Source organism: Pristiophorus japonicus, chromosome 16 (genome assembly GCF_044704955.1).
Source record: "Pristiophorus japonicus isolate sPriJap1 chromosome 16, sPriJap1.hap1, whole genome shotgun sequence".
Classification (NCBI taxonomy): Eukaryota; Metazoa; Chordata; class Chondrichthyes; family Pristiophoridae; genus Pristiophorus; species Pristiophorus japonicus.
This window is the reverse complement of record NC_091992.1, coordinates 138194459-138217260: the sequence shown is the minus strand read 5'-3', so window position 1 is coordinate 138217260 and position 22802 is coordinate 138194459. Positions and strand designations below refer to the sequence as shown.

The following is a 22802-nucleotide window of genomic DNA, read 5'->3' as shown; positions in this document are numbered from 1 at the left end:
CTGAGGAGCTGGGACCCTAGGAGCTGGGGCCTGGGGCCAGCGCTCGGTATAATCACCCCCCCAGGTCTCACCTTGTTCAGTGATTGTGCTGCATTGTTAACCCCGTCTTTCCCTGTCAACAGCTGGACAGCAGACAGAGCCCAGCCCAACACCGTGCTGGATCGTAACGTCTCCTATATGCAGCGGCTGCACAGTAACCTGTGCCGGCAGATAGAGAGGGTGCAGAACCACTTTAAGGGATCAGTCAAGGCAGTGAGTCCGTTTATGAGGCCCCTGCTCCATATGGGCTGTCCAGTAGCAACCTCTCCCCCCCGCAAACTGTATGAGAGTCTCATCAAATCGTGAGTATGAGGAGCAGCAGCGAGGGCAGTAACAGGGCAGGACAGACACACTTAGAGTATAATGTGGAGAGAGACACGTTACTGTAGTGACATTAACCCTGGCCCCCCCCCCCAGTGCGCTGGCACCCGGATAAATCGCACAGCCAACCGGGCCAGCCTGCCCTTCAGAAACCAGCCGCCCCTCCCCCCTCCCCGTCACTGCCCCACCCCCACTGAGCCCCCTCCCCCCTCCCCGTCACTGCCCCACCCCCACCCCCACCGAGCCCCCTCCCCCCTCCCCGTCACTGCCCCACCCCCACCCCCACCCCCACCGAGGCCCGTCCCCCTCCCCCCTCCCCGTCACTGCCCCACCCCCACCGAGCCCCCTCCCCCTCCCCGTCACTGCCCCACCCCCACCCCCACCGAGCCCCCTCCCCCCTCCCCGTCACTGCCCCACCCCCACACCCACCCCCACCGAGGCCGTCCCCCTCCCCGTCACTGCCCCACCCCCACCGAGCCCCCTCCCCGTCACTGCCCCACACCCACCGAGCCCCCTCCCCCCTCCCCGTCACTGCCCCACCCCCACCCCCACCCTCACCAAGCCCCGTCCCCCTCCCCCTCCCCGTCACTGCCCCACCCCCACACCCACCGAGCCCCCTCCCCATCACTGCCCCACCCCCACACCCACCGAGCCCCCTCCCCTGTCACTGCCCCACCCCCACCCCCGCACCCACCGAGCCCCCTCCCCATCACTGCCCCACCCCCACACCCACCGAGCCCCCTCCCCCCTCCCCTGTCACTGCCCCACACCCACACCCACACGCACCGAGCCCCCTCCCCTGTCACTGCCCCACCCCCACCCGCATACCCACCGAGCCCCCTCCCCCGTCACCCACACCCAGTCCCCCTCTCTCCCCCCGGCCCCCCTCCCGTCCCCGTCCCCTGTCAATGCCCCACCCCCACCCCCACACCCACCGAGCCCCCTCCCCCGTTGCCCCTCACCCCTCCCCCATCACCCCTCTCCCCCCCCCCCCCCCGTCACCCACACCCAGTCCCCGTCACTGCCCCACCCCCACCCCACACCCACCAAGCCCCCTCACACCTCTTCCCCCCCCTCCCCCGTCACCCACACCCAGTCCATCTCCCCTCTCCCCCCGTCACTGCCCCACCCCCACCGAGCCCCCTCCCCCGTCACTCTCCCACCCCCACACCCACCGAGCCCCCTCCCCGTCACCCCCCCCCCACTGGCCCCCCGTCACCCACACCCAGTCCCCCTCTTCCCCCCCCCCCCCCCACCGGCCCCCCTCCCGTCACTGCCCCACCCCCACACCACCGAGCCCCCTCCCCCGTCGCCCCTCACCCCTCCCCCCCCACCCCCACCGAGCTCTTCCGTCACCCCCACCCAGTCTCCCTCCTAGTCACTGCCCCCCCACCGGTTTCCCCCCCCCACACCGGCCCCCCACCAGTCCCCCTCCCCTTTCACTGCCCGCCCCCCTCCCCCGTCTCCCCCACACCCCCTCCACCATCATCCTCCGCCGGTCCCCCATTTCCCTGTTACCGCCCCATCTCCAACCCCCCCTTCCCCCATCACCCCCTCCCTCCACCGTCACCGCCTCCACCCCGACTAGTTCCCCCAACACACACCTCCTTAAATGTTTGCCACTGCTTATCTGCCATCTTACCTTTTAATCTATTTTCCCAGTCCACTTTAACCAACTCTATTTTCATACCTTTGTAATTGCCTTTATTTAGGTTAAGGCACTAGTTTCAGACCCAAGTTTCTCACCCTCAAACTGAATGTGAAATTCTACCATGCTATGATCACTCTTCCCTAGAGGATCCTTTACCATGGTGCCGGAGCACTGCTAATGTGTACCCTTGTTTAAGAAGGGAAAAAGGGATCGGCCGAGTAATTACAGGCCTGTCAGCTTAACCTCAGTGGTGGGAAAATTATTGGAAAAATTCCTGAAGGACAGGATAAATCTGCATTTGGATAGGCAAGGATTAATTACGGACAGTCAGCACAGATTTGTTCAGGGAAGATCGTGTTTGACTAACCTGATTGAATTTTTTGAGGAGGTAACCAAGAGGGTCGATGAGGGCAGTGTGTACGATGTAGTATATATGGACTTTAGTAATGCTTTTGATAAGGTCCCACATGGTAGTCTGGTCATGAAGGTTAAAGCCCATGGGATTCAGGGCAAAGTGGCAAGTTGGATTCAAAATTGGCTTAGAGGTAGGAAGCAAAGGGTAATGGTTGATGGATGTTTGTGTGACTGGAAGGATGTTTCCAGTGGGGTTCCGCAGGGCTCAGTACTGGGACCCTTGCTTTTTGTGGTATATATCAACGATTTAGATTTGAATATAGGAAGTATAATTAAGACATTTCCAGAGGACACTAAAATTGGCTGTGTGGTTGATAATGAAGAGGAAAGTCATGGGCTGCAGGAGGATATCAATCTACTGGTCAGGTGGGCAGAGCAGTGGCAAATGGAATTTAATTCAGAGAAGTGTGAGGTGATGCACTTTGGGAGGGCTAATAAGGAAAGGGTATACACATTAAGCGGTAGGCCACTTAATAGTGTAGGTGAACAAAGGGATCTTGGAGTGCTTGTCCACAGATCCCTGAAAGTAGCAGGCCAGGTGGATAAGGTGGTTAAGAAGGCATACGGAATGTTTGCCTTTATTGGCCGAGGCATAGAATACAAGAGCAGGGAGGTTATGCTTAAATTGTATAATACTCTGGTTAGGCCACAGCTGGAGTACTGCGTGCAGTTCTGGTCGCCGTATTATAGGAAGGACATGATTGCACTGGAGAGGGTGCAGAGGACAGATTGGATAGGCTGGGTTTGTTCTCATTGGAACAGAGGAGGTTGAGAGGAGACCTCATTGAGGTATACAAAATATTGAGGGGCCTGGACATCGTGGATAGCAAGGGCCTATTTCCCTTGGTGGAGGGGTCAATTACGAGGGGGCATAGGTTTAAAGTGGTTGGTGGAAGGTTTAGAGGGGATTTGAGGGGGGCTTCGTCACAGAGGGCTGTGGGGGTCTGGAACTTGCTGCCTGGAAAGGTGGTGGATGCAGAAACCCTCACCACATTTAAAAGGTGCTTGGATGGGCACTTGAAGTGCCGTAACCTGCAGGGTTACCGACCTAGAGCTGGTAAGTGGGATTAGACTGGATAACCTCTTGTTGGCTGGTGCAGATACGATGGTAAGTACCGCAGGGAATAGAATACGGCCAGGGTGATCACCTGGACTAGTGTCGATCGCCTGGATGGGTCGGAGAGGAATTTTCCCAGATTTTTTTCCATAATTGGCCTTGCTTTTTTATCTTTTTTTGCCTCTCCCAGGAGATCACATGGCTCCGGTTGGGGTGGAGTGTAGAATGTTTCAGTGTAAGGGGTGTCGCAGTTGTGTGAGGCGGACTGGTTGGGTTGGGTGCTCTGCCTTTCCGCCATTGTTCATTGTTCATAGGTTTATATGTAACCTTCAAGGCTGCTGACCGAGGACCGTGTGGCTCTTTGTCGGCCGGCGTGGACACGATGGGCCGAAATGGCCTCCTTTTGCGCTGTAAATTTCTATGTTTGTATTAATTAATCCTGTCTCATTACACATTACCAGGTCTAAACTAGTTGGCTCCCTGGTTGGTTCCACAATGTATTGTTCTAAGAAACCGTCCCGAATCCACACTATGAACTCGCCCTGATGCCAACCTTTGCCAAATTATTTGTCCAATCTATATGAAGATTAAAGTCGCCGATGATTATTGCAGTACCTTTCTTACAACCCCCGCTATTTCCTGATTTATTCTCCATCCTACGGTGTAGCTACTGTTAGGGGGCCTATAGACTACACCCACCAACGACCATGTCTTCTTGCTATTCCTTATCTCCACCCAAACTGATTCAACATCTTGATGATCTGAGCCAATATCGTTTCTCACTAACTCACTGATCTCATCCTTTATTAACAGAGCTACCCCAACTCCTTTTCCTTTCTGTCTGTCCTTCCAAATTGTCAAATACCCTGAATATTTAGTTCCCAGTCCTGGTCACCTTGCAACCACGTCAGATCAGATCATACCCATTTATATCTATTTGTGCCGTCAACTCATCTATTTTGTTATGAATGCAGCGTGCTTTCAGATAAAAAGCTTTTAAATTTGACTTTTTATCATTCATCCCCACTCTGACCCTATTTGTTGGTGCACGCTCTTGTTTATGTGCTCGGTCCCTTCCTGTCACACTCTGGTTATCATTACGCCTATCACTACCCTGCACTACTGCCTTCTCCCTTTCTCTTCAACTTTCTAAATTTCCCCTCACCTGAACCCTCCCGGCCCCCACACCCCAACTAGTTAGTTTAAAGCCCTCTCTACAGCCTGAGTTATTCGGTTCGCCAGGAGGCTGGCCCCAGCCCGGTTCAAGTGAAGCCTGTCTCGACGGAACAGCTCCCTCTTACCCCAGTACTGGTACCAGTGCCCCACGAACCAAAACCCATTTCTCCCACACCAGTCTTTGAGCGGCATGTTTAACTCTCTGATCTTATTGACCCGATGCAAATTTGCCCGTGGCTCAGGTCGAAGTCCAGAGATTATTACTGTTGTGTATGGAGAAAGAGTCAGGCTGAACACTGTGAGCTCAAAGTAAAGTGTGACCTTAGTCTTTTATTGCAGGTCTCCAGAGTGCCTCTCCAACCTGTGAGGCCGCCTTAAATACCTGTGCTCCCAAGTGATTGTGGGATCCCTTGAGACTCCAGGGGATGAGCCCTCTGGTGGCTGTACAGAGCAAATACAAGTCCACGTATATTACAATTACCTTTGTGGTTCTGCTTTTTAATTTGGCCCTACCTGCTCACACTCCCTCAGCAGAACCTCTTTGTTCTATCTATGTCGTTGGTACCCACGTGGACCACAACAACTGGATCTTTCCCCTCCCACTCCAAGTTCCTCTCCAGCCCTGAGGAGATTTCCTTAACCCTGGCACCGGGCAGGCAACACAGCCTTCAGGACTCTCGCTCTCGGCTGCAGAGAACTGTATCTATCCCCCTAACTATACTGTCCCCGACCACTACAACCTTTCTTTTCACTCCCCCCACTTGAATGGCCCCCTGTACCATGATGCTGTGGTCAGTTTGCTCACCCTCCCTGCAGTCCCTGCTCTCGTCCACACGGAGTAAGAACCTCGAACCTGTTGGGCAAGAGCAAGGGCCGAGGCTCCTCCATCACTCCATCCTGGGTCCCCCTACCTTCCTCATCCTCCTGTCCTTGACCGCTAGCCAAATCTGAGTTAGTGAACCTAAGGGGTTTGACTACCCCCTGGAACACAGTGTCCAGGTAACCCTCCCCCTCCCTGATGCGTCGCAGTGTCTGCAGCTCGGACTCCAGCTCATCAACACGGAGCCCAAGTTCGTCGAGCTCAGGCGCTCACCCAATCCCCGCGCTCACCCAATCCCCGCGCTCACCCAATCCCCGCGCTCACCCAATCCCCGCGCTCACCCAATCCCCGCGCTCACCCAATCCCCGCGCTCACCCAATCCCCGCGCTCACCCAATCCCCGCGCTCACCCAATCCCCGCGCTCACCCAATCCCCATGCACTCTGGTGGAATCTACCCTCCGATGAAGCAGCTCTGTGCTGATACAATTATTATTAATTCACTTGCTGTTTTACTTACCCTGATTGAAAATGTTAATTTCCCGGCTTTTAGTTTAAATCAATGCCTGAGTTTAGAGAGAGAACAACAAATCGAAAAGTAGTTGAAGGCACGGCCACTGATGTATGTGAAGGGCTGGTAATATGCACAGAAGTCCAGTCAGAGGCACGGAGAGTTTTGGAGTGGGGGTGGGGGTGGGGGGGGGGGGGGTTGTAGGACTGGAGGAGGTTTAGAGAGATAGGGAGGGGTGAGGGCCATGGAGGGGTTTAGACACAATGATGAGAATTTTAAAATCAAGGTGTTGCCAATGGAGGTCAGCAAGCACAGGGGGTGATGGGTGAGCGGGACACGGGGCAGAGGGGGTGATGGGTGAGCGGGACACGGGGCACAGGGGGTGATGGGTGAGCGGGACTCTGTGCGAGTTAGGACTCGGGCACAGGAGGTGATGGGTGAGCGGGACACGGGGCACAGGGGGTGATGGGTGAGCGGGACACGGGGCACAGGGGGTGATGGGTGAGCGGGACAGGGGGTGATGGGTGAGCGGGACTTGGTGCGTGTTAGGACTTGGGCACAGGGGGTGATGGGTGGGCGGGACACGGGGTGATGGGTGAGCGGGATTTTGTGCGAGTTAGGACTCGGGCACAGGGGGTGATGGGTGAGCGGGACTTGGTGCGAGTTAGGACTCGGGCACAGGGGGTGATGGGTGAGCGGGATTTGGTGCGAGTTAGGACTCGGGCACAGGGGGTGATGGGTGAGCGGGACTTGGTGCGAGTTAGGACTCGGGCACAGGGGGTGATGGGTGAGCGGGACTTGGTGCGAGTTAGGACTCGGGCACAGGGGGTGATGGGTGGGCGGGACTTGGTGCGAGTTAGGACTTGGGCACAGGGGGTGATGGGTGAGCGGGACTTGGTGCGAGTTAGGACTCGGGCAGCAGAGTTCTGGATCACCTCTAGTTTACGTAGGGTAGAATGTGGGAGGCCAGCCAGGAGTGCGTTGGAATAGTCAAGCCTGGAAGTAACAAAGGCATTGGGGGTTTCAGCAGCGGATGAGCTCAGGTTGGGGCAGAGTCGGGCAATGTTATGGAGCTGGAAGTAGGTGGTCTGGTTGATGGAGCAGATACGGGTCAGAAGCTCAGCTCAGGGTCAGATCGGACCCTGAGGTTTTGAACAGGCTGATTCTGCATGAAACAGCAGTTTGGAAAGAAGTGGGATTCAGTGGTGAGGGTACGGAGTATGGAGCAGGGATCACAGATGGTTTTGGTCTTCCAAGTATTAAATTAGGTGAAATTGCAACTCACCCAAGATGGATGGCGAACAAATAGATGACAACACAGAGGCAGAGAAGGGGTGGAGAGAGATGGAGAAGTAGTCGTCACTATACATGTGGAAACTAACTCCATGTCTCGATTATATCATCGAGGGACAGCAGATAGATGAGGAAGAGAAGAGGGCCAAGGATAGATGATTGCGGGCTCCAAAGGTAACGGTCTGAGGGTGGGGAGAGAAGCCATTGCTGGAGATGCTCTTGCTACAATCAGGTACATTGGATTGTAACCAAACGAGGGCAGTGTAACTGAGCTGTACAATATGGGAGGGTGTCGGAAGTAGATAGTGTGGTCGATTGTGTCAAAGGCTGTGGACAGGTCAAAGAGGGATAATGTACCATTGTCACAGTCACAGAGGATATTAATCTTGACTTTGGTTAGAGCTATTTCATGCCGTGGGATGGCTTTGGACTGGGAGTTGCAGGAAAGACGGGCATGGATTTGGGAAATGATATGATAGTACATAGAGGGACCAAAGCAGAAGGGGAAGTTGGAGATGGGAGGGTAGTTTGCGCGGACAGTGCGGTCAACAATGTTTTTTCTGAGGAAGGGTTGATGACAGCAATTTTGAAAGTGAGAGGGGACATGCCTGAGGAGAGGGAACCTATTCTTTTATTCGTGCATGGAATGTGAGTATCACTGACCAGGTCGGCATTTATTGCCCATCCCCCAAGAAAGTGGTGGTGAGCCGCCGCCTTGAACTGTTGCAGTCCGTGTGGCTTAAGGAAATAGCATACATAAATCGGAGCAGGAGTCAGCCATTCGGCCCCTCGAACCTGCTCCGCCATTCAATCAGATCATGGCTGATCTTCAACCGAAACTCCACTTTCCCGCCTGATCCCCATATCTCGATTCTTGAATATCTCAAAATCTCCGTCTTGAATATACTCAATGACTGAGCCTCCACAGCCCTCTCAGCAGAGAATTCCAAAGATTCATCCCCCTCTGTGTGAAGAAATTCTGCCTCATCTCAGTCCTAAATGGCCGACCCCTTATCCTGAGACGGTGACTCCTGGTTCTAGACTCTCCAGTCAGGGAAAACATCCTCCCTACATCTACCCTGGCTCGCTGGGTCATTTCGGAGGACAGTTAAGAGCCAACCATATTGCTGTGGGTCTGGAGTCACATATCGGCCAGACCGGGTAAGGGCGGCAGATTTCCTTCCCTAAAGGGACATCAGTGAACCAGATGGGTTTTTACAACAATACGGTAGTTTCATTGTCACCATTACTGACACTAACGTTTTATTCCAGATTTATTTAATTAACTGAATTTAAATTCCCCAGCTGCCGTGGTGGGATTTGAACTCGTGTCTTGGGATCAATAGTCCAGGCCTCGGGATTACTGGTCCCGTACTATAACTACTGTGCTCCCCAGTTAGCATGAGAAAAGGAAGTTGGAAGTATTTAATGGGAATAGGGTTTCGGGAACAGAAGGTGAATGTCAGGGAGACAATTGGGGACATGGGAGAGAAACATAAGAACTGGAGAAATGTGCAGGTTCTGGGGCCTGGGGGGGCCTTGGGGGCGTGGGCTCGGGGTGATGCTGGGCCTGGGTGGGGGTGGGAGGTGATGGGGTGAGGATGGGGCTGAGCAATTCCACAGCTGCAGAGAAAGTGTGACCAATGGGGGGGGGGGGGGGCGGACACAGAAGGATGTGCGGATGGAAGGGGGATGGGGATGTGGGGCTGAGTGACACACGTGGTTAGAAATGGCCTGTATTTATATTGGCCCAGGACAAGTCGAAGTTAAGAAGGTGGCCGTGAGTAAAATCAGGAGAGTTTCACCCCAGGTCATTCTGTAGGGCACCCTTTGACCCCTGGTCATTCTGTAGACGCCCTTTGACCCCTGTTCTTCCCTATCCCGCAGTGAACGAATTACTGACCTGATGGACAACTTCCCAACTACAGCCCGGAGCTGTGGTGGGAGCCACACCCTGACCTCCGCTCACCATCGGCGCTGCCCAAAGGTGTACGAGTACCATCCCATCTTGATGCCAGATGAGGACCACTCCACAAAGGTTTGAAGTGAAATGGGGGATAGCCAGATCTGAGAGTCAGGAGCCAGAATTGGCTTTATCACCTCGCATTGCTGCATTCGATACGTGGACAAAGGGCCCTGATTGGCTAAACCATGCACAGCTGCTCAACAGCAACAAGATTCCTAAACGCTTTGTGTGCTGGGCAGGTCCATCCTCGGCACTTGTGGTTCCTAATTGGTTATCGAGATAGTCGACAACCCACCTGGCTTGGGAAAGGATTGTAGGAAGCGGTCATTTTGTCAGGGTCCTCCACCAACATGGAGCTACATCAGGCCGAAGTGTGGAGACTGAGTGGGTCAAACACCGGGCACAGCCGGGGAATGTGGGGCGCAGGTCACGGCTGGGGAGAGCGGGACGCGGGCGGGGATTGTGGGGTGTGAGCGGGGACCGGTGAAATGAGCAGCACTACAGACGAGTCCCCGGCGGTGCCCATCTTCCTGTCTGGGTTCCCGACAGACTTTGGGATGTTTTTCTCCAGCCTGTGCTGACCTCTGGCCCCACAGTGGGCAGTTATATGAGAGCAGCTCCTCAGTAACGCACATGGCGAGCGGGCTGTATGTGCGGGTGTCGCGGAATGATTAGAGCCACAGTGGTTGCGATCTCTGGCACGCGCCTCTCTCTCTGCACCGACTCTGCTGCCTAATGTCAGCAACCTTTGTCCATGTGGGTCCGACTGGCACTAATGGCTGTTCATTCTCCAACAGAGGGAGGAACCCAGCATGACCCACACTGACGCACAGGCACCCAAGGCAAGGACCACCTGCAGGCTACCCTCCATCGGGGGGAAGGATGGTAGGTAACACGAGGCCCAAGAGTCTGGTACAGGTCAAGAGCCGAGATATTCATTTGCCTTTGAGTGTGGTGGACCCACTGGAGCTCTCGGGCATGTCCTGGTTTTATTCTGGAGATTAGCTGGGATCCGATGGTAGTCCCTGGGTCTGCATTCCCTCGTCCAACGGCGATAGTCACAAGTCTCACCTCGCACTGCTCACACACCTCGAAATCCACCTTCAGACACACTCACGGGAACACTGGATGTGAGAGCTGGTGTGTCCTCCCCAGCTGTGCCACAGTGCCACTCTCCTGTTATCTGCCGATTATTCATTTGCTCTCATTGATTACCTTCATTGATTCAAATCCATTTTGCTTTTAGGCTTGTATTTTAATGTGTTCATAGGATGTGGGCATTGCTGGCAAGGCCGGCATTTATTTACTCCAACGTCTTTGTTCCAACACACGCTTTTTAGATCTTTTCTCACCCATACTACCTAACAATCCTCTCGCTAAAAGGTACATTTAATACGTTTCTTTCCTTGTCCTTTATCAATAAGTTTTGTTTTAATGAGTGATTTTTCCCAACCTGGTTACACCCCTCACTTCCCACATCAGCGCTGTTTCTCAGGCAAGTGCTTATCACAGAACCATAGGGGGCCGATTTTCATCAAGGCCTCCACCTGTCCACATGCCGCTGAATTAGCAGACGGTACTATGGGCGGGATATTCACGGCCGAGGTCCCTTGAAGGTCGGCGTGCGGCAAATGGACGACGTACGCCGCCAATCTGGGCGGCAGTGGGCGGGAGATCTCATTCTCGGCGGCAGAGGAGCTTGCTACCCAAGTGCCGCCGAGGATGGAGTCAGGCCCACGGAGGGTTGAAGAGCTGAAGATAAAAATCGCCAATAAAAAAATACAAAAACTATTGGAAGACCATCAGGGGACCCCATGCAGGTAAGTCGCTGTGGGAAATTAAAAATAAGAATGTTCACTTACCTTTTTTTCAGGTTCCACAGACGTAGCGTCGGGATCAGACCAGCCTCCGGCCAACAGTCCCCCTCCGTTCCCGCCCGCAGGAATCTGGGAGCTCGGAGGGCGGGAGCTCAGTTACGCCACTTAGCCGTCTGCTGACGTCGGCGGGCGCTTCCCAGTGGCTCTCCCCTCCGGCCCGCTCCAGCCCGTCTCGAAAGTGGCACTGGGCGGATCAAGCAGAGCAACGTCAGGGGCAATGGGCAGTGGGCCGATGAATTTCAGCCCCATAGAAATTTCCAGCACAGAAGGAGGCCATTTCGGCCCATCGTGTCCGCGCCGGCCGACCAAGAGCTACCCAGCCTAATCCCACTTTCCAGCTCTTGGTCCGTAGCCCTGTGGGTTACGGCACTTTAAGTGCACATCCAGGTATCTTTTAAATGTGGTGAGGGTTTCTGCCTCTACCACCCTTTCAGGCTGTGAGTTCCAGATCCCCACCACTCTCTGTGTGAAGAAATTTCCCCTCAAATCTCCTCTAAACCTCCCCCCAATTATTTTAAATCTGTGTCTCCTGGTTATTGCCCCCTCTGCCAAGGGAAACAGGTCCTTCCTATCCACTCTATCCAGGCCCCTCATCATTTTTATACACCTCAATCAGGTCTCCCCTCAGCCTCCTCTGTTCCAAAGAAAACAGACTAATAAAGCCAAGTATTCCATAAGCCTTTTCAACCACCTTATCTAAGATAAGAAGCACGTGTAGCGAGTTGGTCTTACCGCAGGTGAAGGGTCCACAGCCAGATAGGGAATGGAAGACCAGCAGGAAGAGCAGTGCAAGGAAGGTAGTGCAGGGGTCCCCTTTGGTCATCCCCCTGCAAAACAGATACACTGCTTTGGGTACTGTTGGGGAGATGACTCATCAGGGGAGGGCAGCAGCAGCCAAGTTCATGGCACCGTGGCTGGCTCTGTTGCACAGGAGGGCAGGAAAAAGAGTGGGATAGTGATAGGGGATTCAATTGTAAGTGGAACAGATAGGCGTTTCTGCGGCCGCAACCGAGACTCCAGGATGGTATGTTGCCTCCCTGGTGCAAGGGTCAAGGATGTCTCGGAGTGGGTGCAGGACATTCTAAAAAGGGAGGGAGAACAGCCAGTTGTCGTGGTGCACATTGGTACCAACGACATAGGTAAAAAAAGGGATGAGGTCCTACAAAACGAATTTAAGGAGTTAGGAGCTAAATTAAAAAGTAGGACCTCAAAAGTAGTAATCTCGGGATTGCTACCAGTGCCACGTGCTAGTCAGAGTAGGAATCGCAGGATAGCTCAGATGAATACGTGGCTTGAGCAGTGGTGCAGCAGGGAGGGATTCAAATTCCTGGGGCAATGGAACCGGTTCTGGGGGAGGTGGGACCAGTACAAACCGGACGGTCTGCACCTGGGCAGGACCAGAACCAATGTCCGAGGGGGAGTGTTTGCTAGTGCTGTTGGGGAGGAGTTAAACTAATATGGCAGGGGGATGGGAACCAATGCAGGGAGACAGAGGGAAACAAAAAGACAAAAGCAAAAGACAGAAAGGAGATGAGGAAAAGTGGAGGGCAGAGAAACCCAAGGCAAAGAACAAAAAGGGCCATTGTACAGCAAAATTCTAAAAGGACAAAGGGTGTTAAAAAAACAAGCCTGAAGGCTTTGTGTCTTAATGCAAGGAGTATCTGTAATAACTGTGCAAATAGATGTTAACAAATATGATGTGATTGGGATTACGGAGACGTGGCTCCAGGATGATCAGGGCTGGGTACTCAACATCCAGCGGTATTCAACATTCAGGAAGGATAGAATAAAAGGAAAAGGAGGTGGGGTAGCATTGCTGGTTATGAAGGAGATTAATGCAATAGTTAGGAAGGACATTAGCTTGGATGATGTGGAATCTATATGGGTAGAGCTGCAGAACACTAAAGGGCAAAAAACGTTAGTGGGAGTTGTGTACAGACCTCCAAACAGTAGTAGTGATGTTGGGGAGGGCATCAAACAGGAAATTAGGGGTGCATGCAATAAAGGTGCAGCAGTTATAATGGGTGACTTTAATATGCACATAGATTGGGCTAACCAAACTGGAAGCAATACGGTGGAGGAGGATTTCCTGGAGTGCATAAGGGATGGTTTTCAAGACCAATATGTCGAGGAAGCAACTAGGGGGGAGGCCATCTTAGACTGGGTGTTGTGTAATGAGAGAGGATTAATTAGCAATCTCGTTGTGCGAGGCCCCTTGGGGAAGAGTGACCATAATATGGTGGAATTCTGCATTAGGATGGAGAATGAAACAGTGAATTCAGAGACCATGGTCCAGAACTTAAAGGCGGCTAACTTTGAAGGTATGAGGCATGAATTGGCTAGGATAGATTGGCGAATGATACTTAAGGGGTTGACTGTGGATGGGCAATGGCAGACATTTAGAGACCGCATGGATGAACTGCAACAATTGTACTTTCCTGTCTGGCGTAAAAATAAAAAAGGGAAGGTGGCTCAACCGTGGCTATCAAGGGAAATCAGGGATAGTATTAAAGCCAAGGAAGTGGCATACAAATTGGCCAGAAATAGCAGCGAACCCGGGGACTGGGAGAAATTTAGAACTCAGCAGAGGAGGACAAAGGGTTTGATTAGGGCAGGGAAAATGGAGTACGAGAAGAAGCTTGCAGAGAACATTAAGGCGGATTGCAAAAGTTTCTATAGATATGTAAAGAGAAAAAGGTTAGTAAAGACAAACATAGGTCCCCTGCAGTCAGAATCAGGGGAAGTCATAACGGGGAACAAAGAAATGGCGGACCAATTGAACAAGTACTTTGGTTCGGTATTCACTAAGGAGAACACAAACAACCTTCCGGATATAAAAGGGGTCAGAGGGTCGAGTAAGGAGGAGGAACTGAGGGAAATCCTTATTAGTCGGGAAATTGTGTTGGGGAAATTGATGGGATTGAAGGCCGATAAATCCCCAGGGCCTGATGGACTGCATCCCAGAGTACTTAAGGAGGTGGCCTTGGAAATAGCAGATGCATTGACAGTCATTTTCCAACATTCCATTGACTCTGGATCAGTTCCTATCGAGTGGAGGGTAGCCAATGTAACCCCACTTTTTAAAAAAGGAGGGAGTGAGAAAACAGGGAATTATAGACCTGTCAGCCTGACATCGGTAGTGGGTAAAATGATGGAATCAATTATTAAGGATGTCATAGCAGTGCATTTGGAAAGAGGTGACACGATAGGTCCAAGTCAGCATAGATTTGTGAAAGGGAAATCATGCTTGACAAATCTTCTGGAATTTTTTGAGGATGTTTCCAGTAGAGTGGACAAGGGAGAACCAGTTGATGTGGTATATTTGGACTTTCAGAAGGCTTTCGACAAGGTCCCACACAAGAGATTAATGTGCAAAGTTAAAGCATATGGGATTGGGGGTAATGTGCTGACATGGATTGAGAACTGGTTGTCAGACAGGAAGCAAAGAGTAGGAGTAAATGGGTACTTTTCAGAATGGCAGGCAGTGACTAGTGGGGTACCGCAAGGTTCTGTGCTGGGGCCCCAGCTGTTTATACTGTACATTAATGATTTAGACGAGGGGATTAAATGTAGTATCTCCAAATTTGCGGATGACACTAAGTTGGATGGCAGTGTGAGCTGCGAGGAGGATGCTATGAGGCTGCAGAGCGACTTGGTTAGGTGAGTGGGCAAATGCATGGCAGATGAAGTATAATGTGGATAAATGTGAGGTTATCCACTTTGGTGGTAAAAACAGAGAGAGAGACTATTATCTGAATGGTGACAGATTAAGAAAAGGGGAGGTGCAACGAGACCTGGGTGTCATGATACATCAGTCATTGAAGCTTGGCATGCAGGTACAGCAGGCGGTTAAGAAAGCAAATGGCATGTTGGCCTTCATAGCGAGGGGATTTGAGTACAGGGGCAGGGAGGTGTTGCTACAGTTGTACAGGGCCTTGGTGAGGCCACACCTGGAGTATTGTGTACAGTTTTGGTCTCCTAACCTGAGGAAGGACATTCTTGCTATGGAGGGAGTGCAGCGAAGGTTCACCAAACTGATTCCCGGGATGGCGGGACTGATCTATCAAGAAAGACTGGATCAACTGGGCTTGTATTCACTGGAGTTCAGAAGAATGAGAGGGGACCTCATAGAAACGTTTAAAATTCTGATGGGTTTAGACAGGTTAGATGCAGGAAGAATGTTCCCAATGTTGGGGAAGTCCAGAACCAGGGGTCACAGTCTAAGGATAAGGGGTAAGCCATTTAGGACCGAGATGAGGAGAAACTCCTTCACCCAGAGAGTGGTGAACCTGTGGAATTCTCTACCACAGAAAGTTGTTGAGGCTAATTCACTAAATATATTCAAAAAGTAGTTAGATGAAGTCCTTACTACTCGGGGGATCAAGAGGTATGGCGAGAAAGCAGGAATGGGGTACTGAAGTTGCATGTTCAGCCATGAACTCATTGAATGGTGGTGCAGGCTAGAAGGGCCGAATGGCCTACTCCTGCACCTATTTTCTATGTTTCTATAAGGTAAGATAAAGAAAAAAAGGGAGGCTTATGACAAATTCCGAGAACTCAACATTGCAGAAACTCAAGAGTATAAGAAGTGCAGGGGTGCAATTAAAAAAGATATCAGGAAAGCAAAGAGAGAGCATGAAAGAATGTTGGCAAATAAAATCAGGGAAAACCCAAAGATGTTTTATAAATGCATTAAGAACGAGGATAACTAGAGAGTGAGGCCTATTAAAGACCATAAAGGAAATCTGTGTGTGTGAAGATAGAAGATGTGGTTATGATTCTTAATGAATACTTTGCATCTGTTTTCACAAAAGAGAGGGGCGATGCAGACTTTGCAATGAGGAAGGAGGAGTGTGAAATATTAGACGAGATAAACATCGTGAGAGAGGAAGTATTAAGGGGCTTAACAGCTTTGAAAGTGGATAAATCCCCGGGCCCAGATGAAATGTATCCCAGGCTGTTAAGCGAAGCTCTGACCATCATTTTCCAATCCTCTCTGGCTACAGGTGTGGTGCCAGAGGATTGGAGGACTGCTAATGTTGTACCTGTGTTTAAAAAGGGAGAAAGGGATAGACCGAGTAATTCCAGGCCAGTCAGCCTAACCTCAGTGGTGGGAAAATTATTGGAAAAAATCCTGAGAGACGAGGATAAATCTTCATTTGGAAAGACACGGATTAATCGAGGACAGTCAGCATGGATTTGTTAAGGGAAGGTCCTGTCTGACTAACTTGATTGAATTTTTCGAGGAGGTAACCAGGAGGGTCGATGAGGGCAGTGTGTACGATGTAGTGTATATGGATTTTAGCAAGGCTTTTGATAAGGTCCCACATGGCAGACTGGTCACGAAAGTAAAAGCCCATGGGATCCAGGGCAAAGTGGCAAGTTGGATCCAAAATTGGCTCAGAGGCAGGAAGCAAAGGGTAATGGGTGATGGATGTTTTTGTGACTGGAAGGATGTTTCCAGTGGGGTTCCTCGGGGCTCAGTGCTGGGACCCTTGCTTTTTGTGGTATATATCAATGACTTGGACTTGAATGTTGGGGGTATGATTAAGAAGTTTCCAGATGATACTAAAATAGGTCGTGTGGTTGATAATGAAGAAGAAAGCTGCGGACTGCAGGAAGATATCAATGTACTGGTCAGGTGGGCAGAACAGTGGCAAATGGAATTCAATCCGGAGAAGTGTGAGGTAATGCATTTGGGGAGATCTACAAGGCAAGGGAATACACATTAAATGATACTACACTGAGAAGTGTAGATGAACAGAGGGACCTTGGAGTGCAGGTCCACAGATCCCTGAAGGTAGCAGGCCAGGTGGATAAGGTGGTTAAGAAGGTATATGGAATACTTGCCTTTATTAGTCGAGGCATAGTATACAAGGGCAGGGAGGTTAGGCTTGAACTGTATAAAACACTGGTTAGGCTGCAGCTGGAGTACTGCGTGCAGTTCTGGTCACTGCATTACAGGAAAGATGTGATTGCACTGGAGAGGGTGCAGAGGAAATTTACGAGGATGTTGCCTGGACTGGAGAATTTTGGCCATGAAGAAAGATTGGAGATGCTGGGTCTGTTTTCTTTGGAACAGAGGAGGCTGAGGGGAGACCTGATTGAGGTGTATAAAATGATGAGGGGCCTGGATAGAGTGGATAGGAAGGACCTGTTTCCCTTGGCAGAGGGGTCAACAACCAGGGGACATAGATTTAAAGTAATTGTGGGGAGGTTTAAAGGGGATATGAGGGGGAATTTCTTCACCCAGAAGGTGGTGGGGGTCTGGAACTTACTGCCTGAAAGGGTGGTAGAGGCAGAAACCTCCACCACATTTTAAAAAAAATACTTGAATGTGTACTTGAAGTGTCGTAACCTACAGGGCTATGGACCGAGAGCTGGGAAGTGGGATTAGGCTGAGTAGCTCTTGGTCAGCCGACACGGCCATGATGGGCCTTCCATGCTGTAAATTTCTATGATTCTATGATCTACCTGGCCTGCTACCTTCAGGGACCTGCACTCCAAGATCCCTTTGTTTCTCTACACTTTTCAGTGTCGTACCATTTGATGTGTGTTCCCGTGCCTTGTTAGACCTCCCCAAATGCATTACCTCTCACTTATCTGGATTGAATTCCATTTGCCACTGTTCTGCCCACCTGACCAGTACATTAATATCTTCCTTTCATGACCAGTCTGCCATGTGGGACCTTATCAAAAGCTTTGCTAAAATCCATATACACTACATCAAATACACTGCCCTCATCGACCCTCCTGGTTACCTCCTCAAAATATTCAATCAAGTTAGTTAGACACGACCTTCCCTTAATAAATCCATGCTGACTGTCCTCGATTAATCCGTGTCTTATCTTCAAGGGCTCCCGTCCAGTGAATGATCAAAGAAAGCTCCCCTGCTCGTGTGGTGACGGGAATGTGTTTGATCAGATTTATTGTCTAAACTGACCATTGGGTTAAGGTCAATCTAGTTCAACAGTCGAGTGGTCACTGCACCTATACTGACTTGACTTAACTCCTCGCTAAACAAGCAAAAGCTGAAAGCTAGCATTCGTGGTATACAAAGAGAAATTGCGATAAAGCATTCACCAAGCTTGGGGCAGGTTGATTAACTCTTTCCTTACAGGCTCCTGCAACACAAGCTGCACCAAACGTAAATGTACGTGCTCGCTGTACGCACACACTCGCTCTCGCTTTCACTATCGCGGATCACTCACACTCGATCTTTCGTTCTCTGTTGCAGCGACCAAGTACAAACTCGTTTGTTGCCCGTCCCAGAAAGGCTCTTCCTCCAAACTCTGCTCCAGCCGTTTGACCAGTGCTCATCTCCCCTCCGTCCCATGGCCAGGTAAGGACCTGCACGTCTACTGGGCAAGCGCTGGACACATCACCAACTGGCACGTTCGCCCATAGGGTGCCAGCTGGCTACTTTGTGTTTTCTGGTGGTTCCTCGGGCTGATGCTGGTCCGATGGAGAGATCTGCTCCTGGGGGGAAGTGATGTGATTGACGAGAGTCTCTGGGTCTGGTACCTTCCTCGGTGACTCCACTGAGACACAGAAATCTCACGGCACTAACTGCGTACCATGGCACAGAGGGACAGTACTGAGGGAGTGCCGCACTGTCAGAGGGGCAGTACTGAGGGAGTGCCGCAGTACTGAGGGAGCGCCGCACTGTCGGAGGGGCAGTACTGAGGGAGCGCCGCACTGTCGGAGGGGCAGTACTGAGGGAGCGCCGCACTGTCGGAGGGGCAGTACTGAGGGAGCACCGCACTGTCGGAGGGGCAGTACTGAGGGAGCACCGCACTGTCGGAGGGGCGGTACTGAGGGAGCGCTGCACTGTCGGAGGGGCAGTACTGAGGGAGCACCGCACTGTCGGAGGGGCGGTACTGAGGGAGCGCTGCACTGTCGGAGGCGCAGTACTGAGGGAGCGCTGCACTGTCGGAGGGGCGGTACAGAAGAACATCAGAACATAAGAATTCGGAACAGGAGTAGGCCATCTAGCCCCTCGAGCCTGCTCCGCCATTCAACAAGATCATGGCTGATCTGGCCGTGGACTCAGCTCCACTTACCCGCCTGCTCCCCGTAACCCTTAATTCCCTTATTGGTTAAAAATCTATCTATCTGTGATTTGAATACATTCAATGAGCTAGCCTCAACTGCTTCCTTGGGCAGAGAATTCCACAGATTCACAACCCTCTGGGAGAAGAAATTCCTTCTCAACTCGGTTTTAAATTGGCTCCCCCGTATTTTGAGGCTGTGCCCCCTAGTTCTAGTCTCCCCGACCAGTGGAAACAATCTCTCTGCCTCTATCTTGTCTATCCCTTTCATTATTTTAAATGTTTCTATAAGATCACCCCTCATCCTTCTGAACTCCGAGTAAAGACCCAGTCTACTCAATCTATCATCATAAGGTAACCCCCTCATCTCCGGAATCAGCCTCGTGAATCGTCTCTGTACCCCCTCCAAAGCCAGTATATCCTTCCTTAAGTAAGGTGACCAAAACTGCACGCAGTACTCCAGGTGTGGCCTCACCAATACTCTATACAGTTGCAGAAGGACCTCCCTGCTTTTGTACTCCATCCCTCTCGCAATGAAGGCCAACATTCCATTCGCCTTCCTGATTACCTGCTGCACCTGCAAACTAACTTTTTGGGATTCATGCACAAGGACCCCCAGGTCCCTCTGCACCACAGCATGTTGTAATTTCTCCCCATTCAAATAATATTCCCTTTTACTGTTGTTTTTTCCCAAGGTGGATGACCTCACACTTTCCGACATTGTATTCCATCTGCCAAACCTTAGCCCATTCGCTTAACCTATCTAAATCTCTTTGCAGCCTTTCTGTGTCCTCTCCACAACACGCTTTCCCACTAATCTTTGTGTCATCTGAAAATTTTGTTACACTACACTCTGTCCCCTCTTCCAGGTCATCTGTGTATATTGTAAACAGTTGTGATCCCAGCATCGATCCCTGTGGCACACCACTAACCACCGATTTCCAACCCGAAAAGGACCCATTTATCCCGACTCTCTGCTTTCTGTTAGCCAGCCAATTCTCTATCCATGCTAATGCATTTCCTCTGACTCCATGTACCTCTATCTTCTGCAGTAACCTTTTGTGTGGCACCTTATCGAATGCCTTTTGGAAATCTAAATACACCACATCCATCGGTACACCTCTATCCACCATGCTCGTTATATCCTCAAAGAATTCCAGTAAATTAATTAAACATGATTTCCCCTTCATGAATCCATGTTGCGTCTGCTTGATTGAATTATGCTTTTCCAAATGTCCCGCTACTGCTTCTTTAATAATGGACTCCAGTATTTTCCCAACGATAAATGTTAGGCTAACTGGTCTATAGTTTCCTGCTTTTAACTGCCTCCTTTTTTAAACAGGGGTGTTACATTTGTGGTTTCCAATCCATTGGGACCTCTTCAGAATCCAGGGAATTTTGGTAGATTACAACCAATGCATCCACTATCTGCGGGTAGTGAGCCGCCATCTTGAACCGCTGCAGTCCGTGTGGTGAAGGTGCTCCCACAGTGCTGTTAGGGAGGGAGTTCCAGGATTGTGACCCAGCGACGATGAAGGAACGGCCGATATATTTCCAAGTCAGGATGGTGTGTGACTTGGAGGGGAACGTGGAGGTGGTGGTGTTCCTATGCGCCTGTTGCCCTTGTCCTTCGAGGCGGTAGGGGTTGTGGGTTTGGGAGGTGCTGCTGAAGAAGCCTTGGCGAGTTGCTGCATCTTGTCGATGGTACACACTGCAGCCACGGTGCGCCGGTGGTGGACGGGGTGCCAATTAATTTCCATATCTCCGCTCCCGATGTGCACTGTTCCCCCGCAGGTCATTGTGTGTGTGTGGTGATAATGGGGCAATTACAGCTGGGACTGAGATGGGTTTAGCTGGGAGGGTGTGTGCCCCAGGGGACCGTTCCTCCTAGCATGTAGCAGCTGTCCATCCATACAGGTAACCTTGGGGAAATCTAACCCTCTGTTTGGCCCATTTCAGGTACAGCAATGGCGGAACAAAGCTTGTCCTTGGTGGAGCGTGATTGTCAGTGCTTGGCCGACTCCTCACTGCCCTGCCCTTGTGTTGGTAACCTGATGTGCTCAGCACAGCTGTCACTCACCTGCCCATCGGCTGAGCAGCCTGTGGAATCTCTGGACCTGCCCACGCACTCGGGGATCGCACTGCTGCCTCCAGTCAAGCCTCTTCATATTTAAACTCAACTATGAATATATGTGAAAATGTTTTGTTAAGAATCCATTTGCGTGTCTGTGTCTCTTGGATACTGGAACAGGGGAGAGGAGTTAATGGCCCAGATATACGAGGAATAGATAATGATCTGAGAATATGCGACACTGCACATGCACAGCGAATGAAGCTGATGCATTTGCCTGAGCTGCCCCCTGCACACCGTGCTTTATGCTGGAAATGGAGGTGGTAGCTGGGGAAGTTGCTGGCTCTCCATCTACCAGCACTCCATGCAATAGCCTGGTGTGCAAGACCACTCACCACTCGCACAGTCCCCCATCTCTGCTGGTGCAGCACAGAGCAACAAATGCCCGTGCCACGGGGCACCTCCTGGAGACAGTCGAACCGAGCCGCCCTTTCCCCGTGGCCCAGTTTAGTGAGATTGTGGGTCAGCTCCCCAGTGTGAGCCCGAGTGGTGTCTGTCCCTGGCCTGTGCTGATGGGACTGAGCGTGTGGACACTGGCTGTAATGCTGCTGGTCACTGTCCGCTGGTGTGGGCATCAGGCGGGTATGGGGGCTGGGCTTCCCCGGCACAGGACTCTGTCACCATTCCCCATCGCACACCTCACTAACAGCCAGAGATAACACTGAGAGCAGGACAACTGGAATCAGAAAATAGTGAAAATGAAGAGTGTGTGAAACACGAGCTGGTTCCTGGCCTCTGCTGACCATCCGACACATTCTATCCTTTCCACAATTCTTTTCCAGCATTTTCTGTCTTTATTTTTGAAGAACAGCCTTGGGTAACGTTTCTGAGGGCAGGTTGGTGATCGATAGTGACCGACCCCCCCCCGGGACCGATAGTGACCGACCCCCCCCCCCCCCCCCCCCCCCTCCCGGGACCGATAGTGACCGACCCCCCCCAGGGCCGATAGTGACTGAGCCCCCCCCCCCGGGACCGATAGTGACCAACCCGCCCCCCCCCCCCCCCCCCCCGGGACCGATGGTGACCGACCCCCGGTACTGCGAGTGACCGATGGTGACCGACCCCCGGTACTGAGTGACCGACCCCCGGTACTGAGTGACCGACCCCCGGTACTGAGTGACCGATAGTGACCTACCCCCGGTACTGAGTGACCGATAGTGACCGACCCCCGGTACTGAGAGTGACCGATAGTGACTGACCCCCGGTACTGAGAGTGACCGATAGTGACCAACCCACCCCCCGGGACCGATGGTGACCGACCCCCGGTACTGAGAGTGACCGATAGTGACCGACCCCCGGTACTGAGAGTGACCGATAGTGACCGACCCCCGGTACTGAGAGTGACCGATAGTGACCGATCCCCGGTACTGAGAGTGACCGATAGTGACCGATCCCCGGTACTGAGAGTGACCGATAGTGACCGACCCCCGGTACTGAGAGTGACCGATAGTGACCGATCCCCGGTACTGAGAGTGACCGATAGTGACCGATCCCCGG

General features: G+C 51.8%; 1 protein-coding gene across 1 annotated transcript; it reads left to right on the top strand.

The window, feature by feature from the left end:
* Positions 1-22189, top strand: LOC139227201 (glutamine-rich protein 2-like). Its single transcript, XM_070858263.1, has 5 exons — positions 1-341; positions 9168-9318; positions 10044-10131; positions 18361-18465; positions 21134-22189. The coding sequence occupies exons 1-5, from the start codon at positions 178-180 to the stop codon at positions 21346-21348; spliced, it is 723 nt and encodes a 240-aa protein (XP_070714364.1). The 5' UTR covers positions 1-177; the 3' UTR covers positions 21349-22189.
* Positions 22190-22802: the final 613 nt, after the last annotated feature.